Source organism: Toxorhynchites rutilus, chromosome 3, assembly GCF_029784135.1.
Source record: "Toxorhynchites rutilus septentrionalis strain SRP chromosome 3, ASM2978413v1, whole genome shotgun sequence".
Taxonomy (NCBI): Eukaryota; Metazoa; Arthropoda; class Insecta; order Diptera; family Culicidae; genus Toxorhynchites; species Toxorhynchites rutilus.
Genome location: NC_073746.1, coordinates 159,131,820 through 159,156,443, shown reverse-complemented (window position 1 = coordinate 159,156,443; position 24,624 = coordinate 159,131,820). Strand labels below are relative to the sequence as shown.

Sequence of the window (24,624 nt, the reverse complement as noted above, 5' to 3'; positions counted from 1 at the left end):
CAACACACAGTCGGAGAGTCCACAGAATGGTTCTGGTGAATGGTGAGTTTGAGCCGTTCCTGGCAAGTTCTTCTGCTCGCTCGTTGCCCTCTATGGCCAGGAATTCAGTACAATTGTACCGAACTTATCTGACTTTATTGCCGTAAAAGGGAAATGCATTCCCAGACAATTTTAGGAGAGCACTTGAAGGCATTTAGAGCTTTAAGTGCCACTTGACTGTCAGAGAATATGCAATTGTTAGCATGTTTATACTTTAGACATTCTATTATTGCAGCTATTTCTGCCTGAAAAACTGTTGGCCAGTTTCCCATAGCCACACAGATTTTTGTTCTGGGACCATACACTCCAGCACCTGTTGTGATTCCCAATTTCGACCCATCAGTGTAGAACATGATTGAACCATTACGAACGTTGGGGCACCTTCATCGCATACTGAGCGAGAATGTTCGATCACTCTGTATGGAATGTCATAATTGGTCCTAGGTTCCATCCAATCATTGTTCATCTCTGAGGCTGGTCCAAAGGGTAAAAGATTCAAGATGCTCAAGTGACCAGTTTTGTCCCCGTCTAGTATTTTTTTTTCCATCTTTTAAGCTTTAGAGCGCTTTTTTTAGCCTCTAGCTGAACATATTGGTTCAAAGGTACCAGGTGAATGGAAGCACCATGGTGTGAGGCTGCTCCTCGTGGACTGGGGTGGGAAACTTAGCGCAGATCAACGACATCGACATTTTGTACGAGAACCGGGAAGAATTCATGCTGAAAATGGGGCTGAATGATAACTACACCTTCCATCGAGATAATGACCCGAAGCATACTGCGAACAAAACAGAAATATTCTTCCGATCGGCCCGGATCAAACCACCCCAAAGTCCCGACTTGAACCGTATTGAGAATTTATCGGCGATTTTGGACAACAAGTTGGACAAAACTGACGTTACGAACTAGCGAAACCATTTTGCTGCATTGAAGAAGGCTTGGGACGAGCTGATCCCCCAGCACCCCCGGAACCTCATGGAGAGAATGCCAAAACGTTGTCAGCTGGTTAACGAGGGCAAAGGGGGTCAGACTGACTTTGACTTTGAATTGTTTTCATTTGTTTTTATTATTATTTTTTATATAAACCATGAAGTGGATTGTTTTTTTATGTCATACCCTAAAAGAACTCATTTACAACAAGTCATTTTTGGTTTTTCTAATAAATAAATCAACGAAAGTGAAATGGAAAAATGGTCTACTTTACGTAGTTACGTACTTTTGACTGGAATATCGAAAAGTGTGAAAACAAAATTTGATATTGGAACATTTTGATTTCGAATAGGGGTGGATTTTTTTTGTGCCCATCAGTGTACCTGCTTAGAAGAAATTTGCATAAACAGTAGTATTGCATGACTACAAAGCACACAGGCAAGGATCCATGAAACCAAGCAATTTGAGTAAGAGTAACAACCATTCGATGACATAAAATTTGTTACTGGAAATCAACTCTTATACAGTGTAGAAATTCTTTGCCAACAGAAAAATCTACGATATGTAGATTCAAATTGACGGAAAATCAAACTCTCAAGATTTCAAAGCGGCAATCGTATTAAATGTCATTCAGACTAAAGCAAAATGCGAAAAAAACATACACACAATTAAGCCAACTTACATTTTGGAAGCATCAAATAATGGAGTACGAGCGACCCAAAAGAGGAAGGGGACACCTTGAATAGGAAGACAAACCATTAGATTTGATGAATGTTATTTGTGAAATCAAAGAAAAATACGTTGATTATATACTATGATGATCACTGGTTTGGATTTACAGCGAAAAAAAGGACGTTTCGTTTTTGACACCACGGTTAGACAATATTCAAATTGTTTCCCCCGAGTTGTTCATCCTTCCGGATGCTGAAGCCACTCCACAAATCAAATTGTCAACACTTCACACGTGTTATCATTATTTATCGAATGAAAGTAACTCACCCATTAGTTCAAAAATAAAGTCGAAGCGAAAAAAAATACGGTGTGATATTGTGCAACAATAATTAATTACAAATCTAGTTGTGTTAGCATGTGTATCACTTCTTCGGAAATGTTTCACCGCTCCAAAGCGCGGCAATAAATCAGCAACGAGCTAATCAAACACAGTGTCCTGTCCTCAAAAGTGTTCATTCTCGAGACCACAGTTTAGCGCATCGCTGTCATCGTCCTTATTCTCGAGCGAACGATACTCCGAGTCGGCCGAATCGCTTACATCATCTGACTGGGGGTAGCTCGAGGGCGCTACTAGCGTGCCGCTACCATCTACGGTGATTTTGGTGATTTCGTCGGCGGCTAGGTTGCTGGTGTCAACCTCAATACTACCGGTGCTGGTACTAAGGAGCACGGTGGAAACGGCGCCATCGACCATGTCGACCCCATCACCACCACCCACTGACTCGATCGGTGCCGACGCAGACGAACCAAGACTGTGCGATGGTGTTGTACCTGGCAGCCGGGCCTGTTGAATGGGAGTATGATATGGAAGCCGGTCGTGAGTAAGGTGAGTAGGGTGAGGCTTCGGTTAGTTACTGATGAGATGTTGGTAATGGTTATGAAACCTTGCGTTACTTATTCTGTACACTTACCAGTATTTTTGGTTTTTGTTAGAAAATATACAATGGTAAAAAATTCCAAAACGATGAAAAATAGTTCCAACACTCTGTCAAAATTCTATAAAACCAATTGAATTTTCCCTATCGTCTCCCAATTTAGAATCGGTATGTTTTTACTTGTCCAGTAGGGTAACACGGGGTGAGTTGGATATACGGGTTGATTTGGACCACCCCTTTATCTCAAAAAGTACGGCTCAACTTGATTTTTTTATAATGTCATCTCCTATTATTGTTGAGCCGTATGCACCTAACGTAAAAAAAAACTTTGGTAAAATTCGACAGGTGGAAGGAAACGGTAGCATGAACACAGCGAGCACTTTGTCAAAAAATGTGGGTTTTCCTATCGTGGTTTTAAGGTTTTTCACGCTGATTAAAGAGACTTTTCGTGTATTGTGCAGTAAAGTTCTGTTCGCCTAAGGAAGAGGAACAATTTGATGCAGCGAAACAGTAAGTTTGATAACAATAAATGGCAGTAATTACATTTTAATTTTTGCATGTTGGGTGAGGTGACATGGAAACGTTTCTGTGGGGTGAATTGGTCCTACAGGTTTGAGGATTTGCTTTGGTCTAATTGATTCCAGATGCCGCTGAACCTTCAAACTGGAATCTGGGCTTCGATTTTTTTTTATTTCGATATTATCGAAACCCACAAGTGATTGATGAATCACAATTACATGCTTAAAAACTGAAAGTGGAGTGTGAATTTCGACATTCTATAGCATCGTGAAGTGGCCCTCACAACAGACCATCGAGATAGTATAATTTAACACTGTTAGAATATTTTCTTTGGGACTATTTTAAGTCTAAGAATAAAACCAACAAACCATAGACTCTTATTGAACTTGAGGTCAGAATACAAGCCACTAAACCTGCAACTGCAGTAGAAACTGTGTACCGTAAAATAGAATTTTAGTGCTCACGTATCCACGAATGCATGGTCTTTTGAATGATATTTTCTGTCATAAATTGCGCAAAATTTACCATCTACGAATGTGAAGCTTTATCGCACCATCTTTGGTCGAAAATTGCTTGTTATCTTTCTTTCTTAACCCTTAAATGCATGATTCTTCCTTTTTAATTACATATTAAAAATAAAAAACGCTGTATTTGAATTACCGTTTAGGAATTGAGTAAAATAATGCGGGGCAATGGTGCGCACCTAACTGTTGTCGTCCAATAACTCTTGAAATAAAAGCTAATAAAATTCCGTTTGCTTACCAAATTGTAACTATATATATTACCTTCGAAACGTAGTACAAGCATTTCTCGAGTTGTGTTTGTAATTGGGCAGATACATTTTTTAATACAAAAAGGACAAATGCGCACCTTTGCCCCATAGTGGGGGCAAAGGTGCGCACTTATTGATTTAAACTTCTGAGATAACTTATACCAAAAATAAATGCTTTATCATCAGAAGCGGGAGAAGCATCATTACTAGAGAGTGTAGGCACCGTCCAGTAGGCAGGAGGGGGGTGTTCTGTGTTTTTTATGGATGGAGAAAAGTGGGAGTTATAGTCGAACATATCACGGGGAAATTTTTGGGAGGAAGGAGACTGACAATATAAGATATCCGAAAATGTCCAACATTTGAAACAGAATTCGGTTTTATTAATGAACTAACTGACCCAGCGAACTTCGTCCCACCCACAATTGATATATTGATATAAATCATTTCGAACACTCAAGTTCTCACAGAAATTATTTTTATGTACGTAATACTCGCGGTATATAATTTCTTTTTTGACATATAAACCTGATGCAGACTAAGACGCATCAATACTGATACTGACTGTTTAAATCCGTGGCTCCGGTCTTGAGTTAAATCGTGAGGAACAGACACCAAATCATTTTTTTTATATAGATCAAGTTTATAAAAACATAGTAACCTTCACTTGATTTATTTGAAACTCATTGTTGAAAAAAAAACAATATTGATTTCAAGTTCATTGTGAAAACATAAACATAAACGAAACATAACCGTTATTGAATTGAATGCATGGTGAAAATAAAAATATTTTTCATTTGAAATTCATTTTGAATTAGTTTTGAGCAATTGTTTATTTTTATTTCTCATCTTGGATTTCGGTTCTGAGGATTCCGACGCTTTGCCTTGGAGCACTGTTGCTTCGTTGCGCTGTTGTTGGGTTCGAAGAGACAGGCGGTGGTTCCACATGAATCTAGAAGCCCAATCTCTTCCTGCTAGTTTTACAACTTTGTTGAATTTGTGCTGAAGGTTGTTGGCTTCCGAAAAATCGAACGCAATGCGCCGTAAATCTTTGAGAGTCATACCATAGAAAACTTTGTCCAGTGGCCTGCAGATCCTCAGACTGCTCACTTTTAAATACCTATCTGAACCGCACTAGGTACTCGCTGACACATTCCAGCAGAAATAGATAGACTCTTCCTCAGAGCTGATTCAGAAATACCAAGGTCTTCCGCAATCTGACACTTCGAGACTCCCGGAGCCTCTGTCGGGCCATGCGAGCATTTTTGGAGTGTATTTCTTCAAATCAGTTTTCATCTTGAAAACATTTTTTTCAGAGCAAAACGCTAGTGCGAGCTTATACCCCACAGCCACTGCGCACCTTTGCCCCACAAGCAAGGTTTGAACTAATCGAATTTTTAAAAAACGCTCTTGAACTTTTTCACAAAAACGCATACGCACTATCATCTACTATAGAATGAAGGTTTCCTTGACAGTGTAGTTTCGAACTTTTCAGTTGTATTAGGCAAGTAAATCGTCATCTCCAAAACTGGAAAAATTAGATCAAAACATCGCAAAACACTTTTTACCACATAACTTTTTGCCACTTTCATGAAATGTATCTTTTTTTATATGTGTGAGCTGCTGGTGTAATAATGTATCAAACGAGTACACTGTTGTCGAAATTTTATGCTCGTATGCTTCAAAATGGCCAAAGCGCACCTTTGCCCCGCATTTCTCTAAGGAAGAAAACACTGATATACATATACATCATCGTGCATTAAAGGGTCAAAACCCATTCTATACAATTCTGTCAAAACCGTTATCAATCTATTCATAGTCTGTTTTGTAAGTAATACCAGTAGTGACCACACTGCAGACAAACTGTGTGCAGTTTTCATCAATATTAACGTGGAATCAGACTTTATACCAAGGCCAGTGCCATCGGTTAATTTAATGAATATTTAGTACCTACGAACTGCAATGTATTTAGATTCTTATTTTTTTGCTATAAACTAAAAAAAGTTACAGAAGGGTTGCGCCAGACACACGATCGCATAGTTGACGTACGCATAGATTACGTTAGGATATTTGTTGCACATTGTTTTGGATAGGTTTGACAAATTCCATTGTTAAACTCTTTGATAATAACATTGGTGACCGTTTAGTTTGATAATTGAGTATTGTTTGTTTACCCCGCCAATAAGAGAATCGAGCGGTGATGGTAGAAGTATGGTAATTAGTCGATGGGTGGTGAATATCACAATAAATGATACCAAAGTGAAATGAGCTATGCTGTAACCTTTTTGTCTCCTGCGTTCTTCGTGGATAAAATAATGAAAATTATTTATGGACAGTGAATGGATAGTTTCCTCATTGTCATTTTCGGCTCAATTCATCGTAACACGAAGCGAATTTCAATTCGACTAATAACACAACAAAATAGACAGCTCGAAATGGACAATCTGTTCTCGAATGGTGCACGAACAAACATTTGTGGCGATTGATATCAATATTTGAAGATTCAACTAACTTGTTTTAGCTTTGAAGCTATTTCCAGCAATACTGCTACCAGTATTGTTTTTTATAGATTTCACGGTCTCGGTCCAAAGGCGCTATATTTTTTATATATTTTTTCTGGAGAGCTGATGATTTTTTACAGAACATTCGGGTCATTTGACCCGTGCAAACATTCATATGATATCAGAAAGATTTATATGTGTGGTTGTGATACAAAACCATTGCATTACACATTTTTGCTATTGCTTTATATATTTTGTTGTATTTGTGAATAAATAGTGAATGATTAGAATTAATTGTATTGCTGACTATCCAAGCGGGCTAACAGTAACCATTCCAAGCTATAGTGCTATTTTTCGTGTTAATTATAATTTCATTATTTTGCTAATAATTGTTATCCTAAAAATGTCGAAATATACAGGAGAAATGTGGTATGTAACGTTGCTCAACAAAACTATGTAATACACAATTTATCGAGTCGTTATTTACCAACTATTCATAAAGGATCACTTGACCCGCTGTGGTAGGAATAGGTATATCCTCCTTACTCCCCAGACCTCGCCCCTAGCGACTATCACTTATTCCCGGTGATGAAACAGGCGTTCGGCGGTCAACGATTCGATAACACTGAAGAAATTCGTGACGTAGTTACATCGTACTTCAAAAAGTTGGACGCTACGCACTTCGCGGTCGCAATAGAAAAACTCGTGCCACGCTATGAAAAATGCCTCGAACGTTACGGCGATTATGTAGAAAAATAGAAAATAAAACGTAGATTACAAAAATCACCTTTTTTTTGTCCTAACTTTATTTTTCCGTGATTTCTGAGGCACTGAAACTTATTTTTTGAACGACCCTCGTACTTCGCCTACTACTTCTCCTTATATATATATATATATATATATATATATATATATATATATATATATATATATATATATATATATATATATATATATATATTTTTATATATATATATATATATATATATATATATATATATATATATATTTTTTTATATATATATATATATATATATATATATATATATATATATCGGCTCCGTTATGTATGACGGTAGGACGGAAATGTGGAAACTCCATGTCGTTAGAAAGAGTCTCAATCGAAACTGTCAGTGAGAAGCACGTCTCAGGGTAACAAGGGGAACACAAGCTGAGAATGTCCGGGGGGAAACACGATATGGTGGCTCCAGTCAGTTCAATAGGGGTTCAATGCGAATGCCAGGGGCCTGTATGTACCTCATTGATCTAAACCAGCCATACTTAAACCACGCCCACGCTGCATGTGATCCGACGGGCTCTTTTGATTGACCCATCTGGCGTTACTTTATTTCAAACTATTTTGTCCAAAATCCGGATTTATAGCGTTATGTAATTTGTACACCACTCCCCATTGATGACTTTTTCCGAACGATCAATTAATTTTCGTGAATTCGAACTTTGTTTCTAGCTTAAAAGTGCAACGCATTTCAGGCCGGATGTGAAGAACATATTTTTCAGCGGTAAGAGCTGCGTTTTTTGAAGGAAAACTGAAGGTGAAAAATTGTTCCGCAGCGGTTGCTGTCGTTTTGCTGAGATACTGAAACCACACTAAGATATTCAGTAAGTTCAGTGTTTCAGTATTTCAGTTGATCTAGACAGAGCTTGAGATTGCGTGATTGACCTGAACCAGTGAAATTGCACAAAAAAACAAACCGAATGACGCTTGGGAGTAGCAAGTCATTCTCATTGTGTAAGTTTCGGTGAATCGAGCTTTAAACAGTCAATAACGACGTCGGCCACGTCCTTACAGTCACCAGGGGAAAGAAAGGAATGTAAGTATGATATTCGCCGCCGAAGGCCAGAAGGATCGCCTCTATAGCGTGGTTCCCTAGTGTTTAGTGTTTATCAAGGAAGGAACAGTTGTTAGTGGGGGAGGAAAGGATCAGGATTCACTGTGATGAGTGATGTGATTAGGAGTTTATTCATTTCTTCCTTTGAACAACAACCATGGATAACAGTTATTACAACCACCTCTTTAGGAGCTTTGGACCCTCTGCTCTGGTTTTCAATAGTTTCAGGTTACCCCTCGGACATGCTACTTCAGAGATCCGTCATTCACAGGCGGAATTTTCAAACTACTCGAGAAGGTAAGTATCTGAGAAGGTAAGTATTTCAGTTCAACTAGACAGCGAGAAAACAACAGTATATGTTAGTTCTAAACTTTTTTTTCGAAAGTCTGCTCAATGTTAATTGCTACGCGAAATTCGTAGTTCTACGTTAAAAATGCGGTCGTGTCTTGGACACAACACTTACTCTTTATTTTTTATGCAGCCCACGACACTAGCACTAACACGTGTTTGTGGCCCCTCTGAAAAAAAAGGTTGAGTACCACTGATCTAACCCAACGCACAATGGCCCAGGAGATGCATTTAAGTGGAAATTAGCATTTAGAGCTTGACAGTTATTCTTTAGACAAAGTTGTTACTCATGATAGAGCACTCGTTTTTATGTTGTCAATAATAGGGTGACCAAAATTGTCGATAAAATAAAAAATCTAACTTTCTTATCTTTATAGATAGAGGTAAACATAGTTTGACAATGTTGTAGCTTCAATTATTTGAGACATCTTTGTAGAACAAAGTTTTTCTCTATCTCTTGAAATAACCGATATAGCGCCTTTTTTCTAAGTTACGTTAGGGTCACCATAAAAAAACTGTTTTTTGCTCTAACTTTTATATTTCAAATTTTACTTACAAACTGTCTTCGAAAGACTTTTAAAACTTACTAATAGAAACATTTTTCGATGCAAAACTTGTCAATATCTCAACTTCACTCAAAGTTATTGATATTTCTTCCCAAAAAACACGCTCTTTTCATTTGTTTGTCATTCTTTCTGGGGCAAACATAACAAATGTTTGTTGACGGAATTTGAAAGAACAGATTTCACTTTATATAATATGTGATTTTCAAGACTATGTTATTTTTTGTGTTTAACTAAATAAAAATTGAAATCATGAGTTTTTGGATAAAAATCCATCAATAACTTTGAGCAAGATTAAGATATTGACATGTTCTGCATCGCAAAATGTTGATATTGATAAGCTCTAAAGCGGCCCTCACACGATCATCCGTACTGACATTACCAGTAATGATATTCATTCGAGATTCACTTCAATCCACATTATCATTAATCCTCAACCCTACACAATAATTTCCTTTGTCATTACTTTCCTACAGTATTGTTATGGTATTTAGTTTAACAGGTATGCTTGAATTTTTATATCTCACAACAAAATTACATCGTAATTACTTTCCTGAAGTATTATTATGATCTCCAATTTAATAGGTATGATTCAATTTTTATATGTTATACCAAAATTACGCACACAAATAAAAAGAGTTCGCAGAATTACGATGTTACTGCACAAAATATGTTGCAGCTTATTCACTAATACTAATGCGTGAACCTTCAGAGCATACCAGGGTAACTGGATATGTACAATGATTCACAACAAGGAAGCAGTTTCAGATAATTTGTAGGAGAGCAGCAAATCTTGCACTCACCTCCGTGGAAGAAATTAACACGTTTTCGAAATGAAAATTATCAATGAAAATCTTCTTTTCTGTATCAAATAAATATTCTGTTTTATGGTCTGAAAAGTTTTCTTCGAGCAGTTGAAGAGTCTTGAACGAAAATTAATGCTGTCGGTTTTTAATTATAATCTCAAAAATTTGATTATAAGGGTGAATCAAATTTTTGAGATTATAATTAAAAACCGACAGCATTAATTTTCGTTCAAGACTCTTCAACTGCTTGAAGAAAACTTTTCAGACCATAAAACAGAATATTTATTTATATTTATGTCCTTCAGAAATGGTTTAAACATGTTTAGAATAGCATATTTTGAGAATTCAAAATACTATCAGCATTTATTTTCATTGATCTTTTGATGGTTTCAAGCTGCTTCTTTCCACAGTTAATATAATGGCTTCTGGTTGCTTCACTCGTCCAAAACGTTCCTAGATGTCGGCACCGTACTTTGTTGTTCTAAAATGAACTCAGCCCACTTTACTTTATCAATCGTTATCGAGAAAATGAACTCAGGGCACCTTATTTTATCAACCGTTATTAATAAAATGAACGTGCCCTGCCCTGTTTCAGCAATGATGAACCAATATCAGAAAATCCGGATTTTCGTCATTATTTCAATTACACGATAATTTTCAATGTCATTCTGTTGAACTAATGTCAATACGAATGATCGTGTAAGGACCGCTTAAAAGTCGTACGAAGACCATTTTGATGTAGAATTTTAAATATAAAAGAAAAAAACCGTTTTTTCATAGTTACCCTAATGCAACTCAGATAGAAAGCGCTAAAACAACTTTGTGGGAGATATTTATTGTTTAGACAAAAACTATCTTAGACAAAGTTGTTACATATGATAGAGCGCTCATTTTTATGTTATCAGAAATAGGGTGACCAAAATGGTCGATGAAATGAAAAATATAACTTTCTTATCTTTATAGATAGAGATAAACATAGTTCAACAATGTTGTAGCCCCAGTTATTTTAAATAACTTTGTAGAACAAAGCTTTTAAAATAAACGATTTAGCACTTGTTTCTAAGTTGCATTAGGGTGACCATGTAAAAACGTGTTTTTTCTGCTTTAACATTTATTTTTAATATTAATTTAATCATGTAATTTTATGTAAGTTCATTTTAACATTAATAATATTAACAGTTTCAAATTCTACATCAAAACTGTCTTCGTACGACTTTTAGAGCTTATCGATACCAACATTATGCGATGCAGAACTTGTCTATATCGTAATGCTACTCAAAATTATTGATGGTTTTTTACCCAAAAACTCATGATTTCCATTTTAATTTACTCAAACACGAAAAATAACATAGTTTTGAAAATCACACATCATGTAGAGTGAAATATGCTCTTTCAAATGCCGCCAGTATATTAGGCTGTCAAAAAAGTCCTGCGGTATTTCCGCGAGGTGTCGTTGTAAGCGCGTAGTTCTAGTTGTATTCATTGTATCGAGTCATACTATAGCTTGTTGGAAAGGTATGTTTGCGCGCTATAATATAGTCTTGGCGCGCTTGGCAGTGTTTTGTTTGGTTAAGTCGTTCGTGAGTTATAGTTTCGCAAATATGGAGCAAAATAAAGAGAAAATCCGACATATTTTACAGTACTACTATGACAAAGGCAAAAATGCATCTCAAGCTGCCAATGAAATTTGTGCAGTTTATGGACCTTATACAGTTTCCATTTCCACCACACAACGATGGTTTCAACGTTTTCGTTCTGGTGTAGAGGTCGTCGAGGATGCGCCACGCTCCGGAAGGCCTGTCGTCGAAAATTGCGACAAAATCGCTGAATTAGCCAAGAAAGACCGGCATAGTAGCAGCCGTAGCATCGGCCAAGAGCTGGGGATAGTCATCAAACCGTTATGACCCATTTGAAGAAGCTTGGATTCATAAAGAAGCTCGATGTATGGGTGCCACACACGTTGACGCAAAAAAACATCTTTGACCGTATCGACGCATGTGAATCGCTGCTGAATCGCAACAAAATCGACCCGTTTCTGAAGCGGATGGTGACTGGCGATGAAAAGTGGGTCGCTTACGACAACGTGAAGCGCAAACGGTCGTGGTCGAAGCCCGCTGAAGCGGCTCAGACGGTGGCCAAGCCCTCATTAACGGCCAGGAAGGTTCTGCTGTGTGTTTGGTGGGATTGTCAAGGAATAATCTATTATGAGCTGCTTCCCTATGGCCAAACGCTCAATTCGGACCTGTACTGCCAACAACTGGACCGCTTGAAGGTAGTAGTCATGAAGAAGAGGCCATCTTTGATAAACAGAGGCCGCATTGTCTTCCATCAGGACAACGCCAGGCCACACACTTCTTTGGTGACGCGCCAGAAGCTCCGGGAGCTCGGATGGGAGGTTCTTTTGCATCCGCCGTATAGTCCGGACCTTGCACCAAGTGACTACCACCTGTTTTTGTCCATGGCGAACGAGCTAGGTAGTCAGAAGTTAGCCACAAAAGAGGCCTGTGAAAATTGGCTATCCGAGTTTTCTGCCAATAAGGAAGCGAGCTTCTATAACAGGGGTGCTATGAAGTTGGCATTTCGTTGGGAACAAGTCATCGAACAAAACGGCGCATATTTGACTTAAAACAGATGATTGTAACTAATTTTATGAACAAATGAAAATTCAAAAAAAATACCGCAGGACTTTTTTGACAGCCTAATACTTTGTTTACGTTTGCCCCAGAAAGAATGACAATTTTTGGGAAGAAATATCAATAACTTTGAGTGAAGTTGAGATATCGACAAGTTCTGCATCAAAAAATGTTTGTATTAGTAAGCTCTAAAAGTCTTTCGAAGACAGTTTGGATGTAGAATTTGAAATATAAATGTTAGAACGAAAAAATAGTTTTTTTCATGGTGACCCTAACGTAACATAGAAAAAAGGCGCTATATCGATTATTTTGATAGATAGAGAAAAACTTTGTTCTGCAAAGATGTCTCAAATAACTGGGACTACAATATTGTCGAACTATGTTTACCTCTATCTCTAAAGATAAGAAAGTTAGATTTTTTATTTCATCGAATATTTTGGTCACCCTATTTTTGATAACATAAAAATGAGCGCTCTATCATATGTGACAACTTTGTCTTAGACAGTTTTTGTCTAGAGAATAACTGTCGAACTCTAAACGCTAATTTCCACTTAAATGCATCTTCTGGGCCATTGTGCAATGGTATAGCGAAACATTCAGGTTTTCGACTGTAGCATATAAAACTTATCATGAGCACCCAACAATTCGAGGAAACCACAATTAGAACAACAATGCAGTCATCATTTCATTCGAATGCCGGAGACGAACTTCTAACTCGAACTCGCACTGCTAGAACATTAAACCCGACTAGAACACAAGTGATCAGTATCAGACGAAATTGAGCATTGAAAGACGAACGTTCACAATAAAACGGAAGGCACAATATAGGGCTTGATCACGAACGCCACTTCACGGTGAAAACGAAATCGTGATCAGGCCCATAGTTATTTGCAACATAATAACATTCGAGCACATGTTGGTATGGAAGTCCTACCTAACCCGCCGCATTATTCAGGTTCCCACTAAACCTTTGCTAAAAGATCATTGAATATAGTCCCCAAAATATAAACCATGTTTTAGATTGTATTAGAATTGATTATTTTTCCTTATGCGTTTCAGATGTAATCGGACAGCTTTCGAATTAGGATAAATGTGTATATGATCGATTTTGTTGTTGTCAAATTCATAGTTCTTCCCACTCGTGCTTGGTTAGAAAGGTAGTTTGCATTTGTTTGGTTAATCATGCAAGAAGCTTAACAAACAAAATTGTGAACATACAAAAAACGATGCAAATCCAGAACGGGACTAATGGAAGCCATGCAGCGCAAATGAGACAGTATTAAGCAAAAGGACTTTTGAAATGAATAACACAATTTTGTCGCTTTTTAACAATCAAACTTTATTCGCATATGTTTTGTTTTTGTTTTGTTTGATTTTTTTGTATTTCGTATCCGAATTGTCTAAATATAGCATAAAAATATTAAGTCCTTTCCCTTAATTCACCGAGTTTGTCATTTCAGTTTCTCTAGTGTACTATTCGCTATTTGCCTAGTAATCTTGGAAGAAAAATATACAAGCGCAAAACAAATCTTCGCGTCTCCGCAAAATTTGCTCCCACTGCCTTCAACACTCGTCATCGTTCAGCAGGAGGAAAGCTCTAAACAGCATCAGCTGTGATTTCATTTGTTTCGATTCGTGTCAGTTTGTGTGTGGTATAATCGATGGTGACATCGAGCAAGGAGATCACCAAAAAGGACAAAGAAAAAAGAATGTAATGAAGCAGAAAGCTCTATCGAAGTGGAGTTTCGTTCGCACGATCAGTAAGAGCATAACGAATATTGAACACATCGTTAACTATAAAATAATGCGTCTAATTTGCCTAAAAATTGTTAAATGGTACCGCCGTGTGGGACTTCTTTTGAATCACGAGGCTGTTTTTGACACTTTTTTCTATGTTTTCTAACAGAAATACTCTTTGAATCTGTATGTTTTTGACATTTTACTAAAATAATATTTTTGACACCATTTTGACGCCATAAAAAACTTAATGTTTCGTGAAGCATTTCCAGAAGCATTGTTATTACAATTCATACGACAAGTTGATAAACATAAAAAATATATCGCATTTCAGTAGCATTTTCAGAAGCAGTATGGAATCTGCTTTCATTTTTTTTATTTAAACAAAAACTACCTATTCTTCCGTCTTCTGTCATATTTCAAGGCTGTGTTTGTGCACTTTTTTACTGAGTTCAAAAATGAACCAAACTATCGAAAGGCAAATAATCGAAAAAATAAAATGACTCGATTAGGTCACAACCAAGAGATTTCCCTTGTAGAAGCAGCAAGACAATGATGGAGTGCCTCTTGCGAGGGTTCTAAGAATGCAGTTATTCGGATGGCTCATCATCAAAACTTTTAAAGGCGTAACGATGTCTTCGGTTGTCCATTTTGAACAAATAAAAAAGTGCCACCGAAAGTGTTTTGAATTCGTTTCGGTCGATGTTTCTTATATAAAATTAGGTTTATTTGATATTTGATGCTTATATCTACTCAGACCATTCAAAGTTCCAGACAAATGATTAAAGATGGTACAAAATATTTCATTTATTCTGTTAGATTCAATCGATTTTTAAAAGTGTCAAGATTAGCTTGTATTTTGTGTAGATACGTACACTTCCAAGTTGAATCTCAAAGTGAAAACAAAGTGTCCAAAGTAGCCTCATACGACGGTACTTCTAAGCACTATGAGTAAAACAATGAATACAGAAGTATAGAAAGAGGACACGTGATGAGTCACAATCAACCATGATTTGCAACAGAGATGATTTGTTAATAATGTATAACAAGAAAGCAATGGCTGTGTAAGCTAATGGGAGCGATCTTTCTGCAGTTGCTGGGAACAAAGCATATCTATAGCTAGTTGCAATGTATGTCTGTGAGAAATGTTACCATGCAGATGTATGTATGTGTGGAAAGGAAAGGTTTGATCGCGTTTGCTGCTTATCACAAGAAGAAATTTACCGTAGTGCTGCTAGTGATTGTTTCCTGTTGCGGTGAATCAATCAAATCTTCCTGAACTTCTTCACACACGCTTTGATTGCGGAGCCGACATTGTAAATCACTTTCATCCGCACAGGAACTTGTGATTCTGCTGTATGTGATGTCCTCCTCGTCCGTTGCACTGGTCGTGCGCTCCTTATAACTCTTCTGTTGCTCAGCAACGCCGGAGTCGGTCATATCTTGACTTGTACTGGTAAGAATCAGTGTGCCCTCGGTCACCGATGAGGCCATATGTTCTGTTTGTGCGAACGAATCGATGAGATGACCGGAGGCGCTCTGATTGGTTAGTGTTGAAGAAGTTCGACTTGATTCTGACATTTTATCTGTGGGCGAGATATGCAATGAGTCATGGGTTTCTCCACCTGCTTCCGAACAGTTTACCTTTGCTCTTCTTTGATGACTTATCGTTATCGAAACTCTTCGATGCACTGCTGCTGGCAGAGGTACTACTCACGCTGCCACTGCTGCTTGGCAATGCCTTCACCGACACTCGATAGAAACGGGTTCCCTGTGATACCTTGTATCGATTTTTATCCTTGCGTGCATGACAGTAGTCTTTATTCACTACTATACCCATAGTGTGTAGAATCTTTGGCACCATGCCCGGCTCGAGTGGTGGAAGATTTAACGCTTGATAGCTTTCTGCGTGAAGGAAATACAAGCACGGCGCGTTCTGAAATATATGGCATGATTCATGGTATTATTACAAAGATCCAATAGTCGAATTTCGTGCCAACTCGACTAGTCATTGGCAGCAATATCTCAGATTACAGTGAAACGTTGTGGGTGTAACAGGGTGTCGACTCAAAACCAAAAAAAAAATCCCTGATAGTCCCTGATTTTCCAGCAATTTTTTAGAAAAATCCCAGATGTAGACTAATAATCAAATTTTCCACTCGTACTTTAGCAGTAGTTCCTAAAATGTTAAGTTATCCTAAACAATGAAATTAAAGAAGGTTTGTCGCCATCTTCCAATGAATTAATGTTTGTAATGTGATTTAATTGAGTTAAACGACGACTGAAGGAGCCTTAAATACTAGTGCAGAATGAGTCATTTTCATTTTGATTCGTATCAATTTTATGAACCTGGTACCATTTTGAAGAAATATTTTTTCTTTCAATCTATCGGCTCTCTTCTGTGCATTTTTCAAAATTTTATTCGTTTCACCATTAAAGATTTCGCCTCTGCTTTCCGTAGCCGCTTCATTAACTTTGATTCATCTGACGTAAAAGTTTCTTTCTTCTGACTTTTCTTATCTTCTGGATAAAGAGAATGAGCATTTTCAACTCGTTGAATTAACTAGCTTCACATTTTTATTCATACTATCCTTCCAAAGTGAAGCATAGCATCATAAACTTGTCGCATAGCACAACCGTTTCGTCACACATGTTTTCATGAAAAATATTCGGTATTAATGGAAAGGCACTCTCAACGTTAGGGTTCTCAAACGAGAGACAGAAGACCATTTTTGGTAAAAAGTTCCGTAAACCTATCCTTTCCAAACATGCTCCAGACGTTAATTTTTCGGATCATAATCAGCAAACTTGTTGCTGTTCTTGATGGTAATATTGTTTCAGAGCTAAGTCTGTTGGAGCTCAACTGATACATCGAAAATCCATCAATATCCATTAGTTGATAGCTTTTCGAATCGTATCCTAGTTATTTTTGCTATCAGAAACAATGCATCAACGCTTCATAAGCTCTAAAACTAGTACTTCGCATCCCGGAAGAAATTTCAAGATTTGTCTGTCGTAAAATTTTAGCGAGCTTTTTGAATCCATCCATCCTTTAACTCTTTCCCGTTCAACATCGAATCTCACTCGTGGTGTACTTGCATAACATAGAGCGCTAGAAAGCTCAGCAGAGTAGTGAAATCACTTGATGTGTGACGTATTAAATAATACGGAAAGGAGTTAATGAACCGTGTAAAATATGCAATCCGAAGCTACCCAAACTCAATAGTGTTTCTTCTTCATTTTGAAAGTCCAGCCCATCCGCAACCAGTATAGCTTACAAAGTTCCATCGAGCTCATATTTAGAATACGTGGCAAAGCCAAACATCATCATAAAGCTCATTCTATCACACCCTAGTTAGATCTTCACAGCTTTCTGGCTGCCATAATTCTTCTCAACCATGTATTTTTAGCGATGCGTTGTAATTTGTGACACATAAGTCTTTCTAGAAACGACAGGATATCAGATTTCATAGTGTGTTTTTTAAGTATGAGTTTATGGATAGTTTTCGAAGAAGAAAAAGGAAGAAATTGGCTGAAGCTGAACTCCGAGTACTGATTGCATAAGTATATGATCAGTTGCAATACAACCTGGAGGTGTCTGGTTTGAAACTTTGACGTGAATGCGTAACAGTACCATGACGAAATGCCTCGGAGAGTAGTTTTGTCTACCATTTCGTACTTAGTACTATTATGCTTGCTATGTTACAGAAAATAGTAATATAGATAGTAAGATTTTCTGTAACATAGAAATCATTTTTTTTATAAAAAAAACGATGAAAATTGCCAAAAACTCCAAACCTTCGCTCCAGTGAACAGTCGGGAAAGAATGCAAAACAGTTTTATGATTTTACCGTACCTCTCTTTCTGCTTACACGAACATGCCAAATGCTAGCAAAAACAGCTCGAATGTAAAAGCTGTCTATTTTTGTGCTGTTTAACCTTCGGAAGAACTAAGTTCATCTACAGGCAAAAGCAAACAAAATACTGAAAAACCTACAGAGAGTGAAACTAGTCAAATACATTTTTTGTATAATTGACTTTCAAATTACTGCAATAATCCAAATTCTACGTTTGAATTCCCTGATATTCCCTGATTTTCAAGGTTTTTCAGGGTAGTCGACACCCTGTGCAAAGACATTGGTCATTTAAGCAACTTTGCATACTTGAAATATTGAAAAAAATTAGACTTTCTGAAAAGTTTTTTCTTATTTTTTTATCAAATATTATAATTGAAAAACTACAAAAAAATTTGTCAATGAATACAATGTAGGAAATTGTTTGAATTTTCATAGAAAATGCCTATTTTTTTAAATTATAGTGGAAACAAATATTTTAAAAATTGAAATGCCTTCTTCTCAAAAACTTTTTTATTAAAATTCACAAATAAAATATATATTAATAGCCCTTAAAATTCAAAAAATAATTCAGGAAGAAAAACGGGATACTTACGTATTATTGATCAATAATATTGAATATTTTTGTTTGTGCAATATAATGGTTCGTCTAGGGACAATATTGAAGCCCCTAGACGAACAATTATATATTGCGCCATAATATTGAACGTATATGAGCCGCGTTATAAACAATCCCATTCATACTTGGTATGAACATTATGAGCATTAAGAGTGCATGAAATTGAATTGAATCACTTCAAACTGATAAATTAACCACTGATTTCTCGTTTGTTTGAGAAACCCCTAAGTCCACCAACTTTCAAACGTTAGATTTGAGCTTAAAATGTCACATTGATGAAAAAGTGGTTCCACTTAATATGTTTTGGCGGTGATAGTCAAACCTGATAGCAACAAATACGAGAACGAGGTTGAGAAAAATAGTGTTTAGTCGTTTTCATGCGAGCGCGTCAAATGGACTTGTGCGATTTATCAAACAAACGATTCAACTGACTGACATGATCACGTCCTTTTGGACCCTGAGTTAATATGATTTAGTAGATATTGTAGAGTGCTTCCTGTAACAGTCTCACGAGTTAACCACGTTCGAATTGCTTCATGCGTAGGAAACCGATTCTGATCGGGAAATGTCAAAATGTCGACTGAAGGCTCTTTGTTTTGAAATCACTGACCAATTGTTTTTCCAGAAAATGCGCTGATGACGAAGCCCCGATGTTCACCCGATCAAACTATTATAGTAATTGGAAATGGGATCTCCGTACAAACACAGCGGCATAGCACCGGCCCTCCAGTCAAAGTGGTAAACTAGCGAATTGTATATAAAAATTTTGTAGTCCTGCGTGAACAATGCGGTCTTGGACACAAATCTCTATATATTTTTTGAGAACACTTTAATTTCTTCTTCCTTTTCATCTTGAAGAATTCTAATAAAATCAGCAAAATTAACAGCAATTTTAGTTGCTGATACAGCATCTATTTAAATGTCCCGTTCAAATTGGTACGTTTGGTCAGCCTACTTTTGGATGAAAATTTAAACAATTTGCTACATTTAATTTTTTGATAAAAATTGTGTAGGTATTATAGTTTTTGAGTCATGATTTATGTAAAAAAATAAGAAAAAAAACTTTAGCCCTTTTCAAAAGGTAGTCTAATTATTTTTTGAATAGTTCAAATATGCAAAGTATCTTAAATGACCAATGTCTTTACACCCTCAACGTTGCACTGCTCTCTGAGACGGTGGTACCAACTCCTAGAACGAGTTGGCGTGAAATTCGTCAATAAACTCATAAAAAATCAATTACCTGCACTATAGTATATTGCTCATAGGTAGCATTGTAAACGATTAACACAGCATCCCCCTTTGCACAAGTCTGAATTGATATTGCTCCAACTTTGTTCTGAAGTTTATCCAATTCTTTCTTCAAGTTTTCCTTCTCGAGCTCCAAATCATCGATTCGATACTTCATATTGACCTGACCGGCAGACACTTCCAGTTCCGACAATAATTGAATCGTTTCTTTGCACCGTTGATTCTCCCTAACTAAAAGAGCTTCTTTTTCGCGCAGCTCATCCAGCTGACGCTCTTTCTCCTCGAGAATTCTTTTGTAGCATTCATGGCTACCAGAAGATACCCCCGGCGAACTACTAGCCATCGAACGCTGCTCCTGGATCTTCAGTGTGGCTTCCCATCGCTGTCGCTCCTGATCTACGGCAGTTTTAATTGCGAGTTCCTTCTCATCGTTGAAATCTTCCCTCACCTGAGCCATCAACTGCTCGTGGCTGGCAATGTCGATCACATCGGGCCTTTCAATCTTCTCCAGGCTTGTGTCAGACGGGGAACGATCCATACTTGTCATTAACTTGTATCGACAACGTAGCGATTCAATATCGTTTTTGTGCTTGTGCTCAAGCTGGTCAACCGCCTCCTGAATTGCCTTCTTTTGATCGACCTGCGCATCTTCAACTTGATTTGTCAATTTGCGGATCTCTTCCTTCATTTCATCGATCTTATCGTTCAGCTCCTTTTCCTCGCTCTCATACTTGGACACCGTTTCAATCAGGCTCGCCTTCATCGTGGTGTTGTCCGATCGAAGCGATTGAATCTCGTCGTCCTTTTGATGGATACTTTTTTTAAGATCGTTCATCTCCAGCTCGTGGTCAACGGTGAGCTGTTGAATCATTTCGCGTTCTCGGTTTCGACACTCGTCCTGTATCGCAGACCAGGATTTGTTGATGGATTCCAGCTGGTTTCGAAACTCGGCCTTGCTCGCCACGTTCTCTGCCTTGAGTGCGGCTAACTGCTCGCGCAAGAATGCGATCGACGACTGTGAGAGCTGGTCCATGTTCCGCAAAATACCGCTCAACTTCTCCACCTCGATACGTGTGGTGCCGAGATTTTCCTAGAAAAAGAATGAGATTGATTTAGAGCTAGAGCAGTCAGCAAATTTAGATTTGTTTGATTAGAGGGGACATGTTCGCGTAAACAAGCATCACATAAGATGATAATTTTTTGCTTTCCTCCCTCAGTTGTGTATTTAAAATTTATTTGAATTTCTGGGTATAACACATCACCAAAAACTGTCAACACTAGATAAACCAGCAGTTATATTATTGAATGTAATTGGTCGGAAATCCAACCAAGTTAGGTTCGAAAATTGTGAAATCATCAAATTTGATCGTTACGAAGATCGTATCCGTGAACGTTTGTATGTAGTCGTTCGCATTACTTCCTGTATTAACACTTACGACAGCTTTATTGGAAGGTCTTAAGCACAATAAAATCGGGCCCCCAACACTCGGATGATGTATCGCGAAAAATAACAAGTGTTTTTTTCAGATCACACGCGATTCGTGTCATTTGTCGAAATTAATGATTTGTAGTTTTCATTGCCATTTCATTATGGAAAGCTTTACAAAACGAACAACGCTTACAAATCATTGAATTTTATTACCGAAATCAATGCTCTGCCAAAAAAAATTTTTTTCGTTTATGAAACACATATTCGGTTGAACGGATGATACGTTCATACGCAAAATTGCTGTATTTGGTCCGATGAGCAGCAACAAGCAACACAAATGTTGCCAATGCATCCCGAAAAATAAATTGTTTTGTGCGGTTTGTGGTCCGGAGGAATCATTGGCCTGTACTTCTCCAAAGATGAAGATGAGAACAACGCCGTTATTGTGAATGGTGGTATTGTACAAAATACACCAGTTATATCAAGTTGACATTTAATTTCAACAAGACGGCGCCACATGTCACACAGCACCCAAAACGATGGTCCTATTTCGTAATGAATTTGGTGAGCAATTTATCTCTCTTTTTGATCCAGTTAAAAGGCAGCCTAGATCGTGCGATTTGACGCCGTTGGACAATTTTTTTGTTGAAGTATGTCGAATCTTTTGTTCGTGCCGATAAACTAGCATCGATTCAAGCTTCTAGTGCAACATCATATGTGTTATCGGTGAGATACCAGCCGATATGCTCGAAAAAGTATCACCCTTCACAATTTCAACGAAAGTGTCGAAACATTATTGTTAAAAAAAACAAGATTGTTGTTTCAAACATCTTGAAATTTCATTTGGAAGAGCGTTTGAAAAATCCAGTAGAGGTGGGATGGGGGTGATACGGACATGTTAGGAAAAACTTCAATTATATCTATGGAAATTCATGTTCCCCAAAATTGAAATGTAGTTTCCTACAATCCAATATACTGTTTTTCGAAATAATCGGCCAAATGTTTCACAAAAAAGCGTTTTTCAATCCTTTTCACTGAAATTAAAACAGAACATTTTTCTCGATGAGGATAATATGAACATATAGTGGGGGAATATGGATAGGTTTGTAATATACGAAACTTAAAAGTTTATCGCTCGCAATAGGAATGATTTCGCTCTTTCTCATCGTTTGCCTGTCCGATAACTGAAATAAAACAAACAGAGAAATCTGAGTATATAAAATTCGATTCCTGTCTGTCTGTCTGTCTTTCTGACTCTTATGGACTCGGAAACTACTGAACCGATCGACATGAAAACTGGTATGTAGGGGTTTTTGGGGTCGGGGAAGGTTCTTATGATAGTTCGAAACCACTCCCCCTCTCTAAGGAATCTCTAAGAAATGAAGGTTGGTTGGTGGTTGTGCTGAATAACACGAGATCTAATCAAGTAAATGGAATCAAACTTGGCATATGTGGTTTTAGGGATCGATGAACGTTTCTATGGTGGTTCGACACTCCTCCCCCTCTTTAAGGGGAGGATGCCATACAAATGAAACACAAATTTCTGCATTATTGAAGAACTAATCAAGCAAATCGAGCCAAATTTGGCATGTGGAGGTTTTAGGGAGCACTAAACGTTTTCACTGTGGTCAGACACCCCTTCCCTTTTCTCTAAGTTTTTTTTCGAAAAATTCAATTCGCATAAGTTCTACAATTACATACAAATGTTGTTAGACGTCATGCACAAATTACGTAACGGGGGAAAGGAGTAAAGGGCGGAACATTCTATAACATTTTATGTATTGAAGCAAAAATTGAAGCTTTATTCTGTAAAAATGGTTACTGGTGGTTCACACCATTGAGGAAAGGCGGATCCTTCAGCTGAAGAAGGCCTGGATGTTGATAGCTCAGGAACACTGGAATTTGGTTTTAGGGAGACCGTTTGGATGTGGCTTGCACTGAAGAATTAAAACACTTGGAAAAAAATACTAAACACGGGATGGATTCATTAGCGATGCGTCACTTGCAATGGTTGGATATGGAATCGAATGCTTGGCGTTGGTAGGTATCGATTATTATGCACTTCACACTTCGTTTGTATTCGTTACATTTTATGCTGTGTATCAAGTTTTGCGGCTGTTTGTAGTAGTGTTATGCACCCCACACTGCATTTCAGAAGGAAGGGAGTGATTTGTATGGGAAAAGGATGTAATTTGGAATTAGGGAACATTTGCTCAAACTTCGCGCTTTGGTTGCGAACATACTCCCCCCAGGCTTATTTGTGATGCATTGACCGGAATGCAACGTGGAAGTGGAGCAAGTTTTGACATAGATAGAGGGTACAGACCTGGTAATAATTAGATAAAGAAACAATGGAATCAGTTTTTGGACATATCTTCATGAGCCATAACAGGGACATGGGGTTGGATGAACTTCCAAATTATCTTTCGTGGTGAAGATGTGTCAAACAAAAGGTTCCGCATTTCGCATTAGGTTGCCTACAGTTGATTGTAGTAGTCTCGTGTATGGCACCAGGGCTGATATCCATTGTGGAAAACTGTCATCTGGGATGTGATCAAGTGCAATCGACACTAGATGAGCTTGGAACAAATAATCAAAAAAAAAGCATGGTCTGGCTGGATGTCGGCTTCACTGTCTAAAACATTAGTAACAGTTGTCATTAAACGGCTATTTCCAAGGCGGGGAGCATTGATAACACAGCAAGAGGTGGCAAGTGGGGAAACATGGGATATAGGAATCACATCAGCTGGAAAAGGATTGGATTTGCTAACAGGAATAATTGACGGTATTGGAATATAGGAATTTGGCGATTCATTGAAATGGAACAATGTGTAGTGCCTACCTTGACACTTTTGGCAAGTTCGTGAAGAGCTGCAGTCAAATCTCAGCTTTCGGATTTTGGATTGCCGTTTAGGAACGGATATCATACGAAGTACTCCACATTTATAGTTGGGGTGCGCACCAACACACAAGTTACCGGACGGCTTGGCATTGACAGCAAACATTTCGGTATGTGCACTAGGGTGGCAGCAAAAAACAGTCAAATTTCAAAAACATTCGGCATCGAAAAAAATTTCGATTTTCCTAATTTCCTTTACCCCGCCCCCCTTGAAAGATTTTCGAGGATGAAAAATCAAAACTTTGAGCGCTTTGAGGCACCCCTCAATCATGTCCG

The 24,624-nt window shown here is 37.7% G+C and overlaps 1 protein-coding gene across 9 annotated transcripts in view; it reads right to left on the bottom strand.

Moving 5' to 3' along the window:
• LOC129780517 (RB1-inducible coiled-coil protein 1) overlaps positions 1-24,624 on the bottom strand; it is a 63,105-nt gene that overhangs the window by 4,430 nt on the left and 34,051 nt on the right. For 4 of the 9 annotated variants that reach the window (XM_055788843.1, XM_055788846.1, XM_055788845.1 and 1 more), the window contains exons 11-14: positions 20,013-21,110; positions 15,944-16,235; positions 15,524-15,885; positions 1,736-2,482 (exon numbers count right to left, since the gene is read on the bottom strand). In XM_055788843.1, coding sequence (XP_055644818.1) covers positions 2,141-2,482; positions 15,524-15,885; positions 15,944-16,235; positions 20,013-21,110 — 2,094 coding nt within the window. In that variant the 3' untranslated portion in view covers positions 1,736-2,140. Of the gene's footprint in view, positions 1-1,648; positions 1,704-1,734; positions 2,483-13,875; positions 14,174-15,523; positions 15,886-15,943; positions 16,236-20,012; positions 21,111-24,624 lie in introns of those variants that run through there. The other 5 variants (XR_008743952.1, XM_055788849.1, XM_055788848.1 and 2 more) reach the window with 5 other exon arrangements.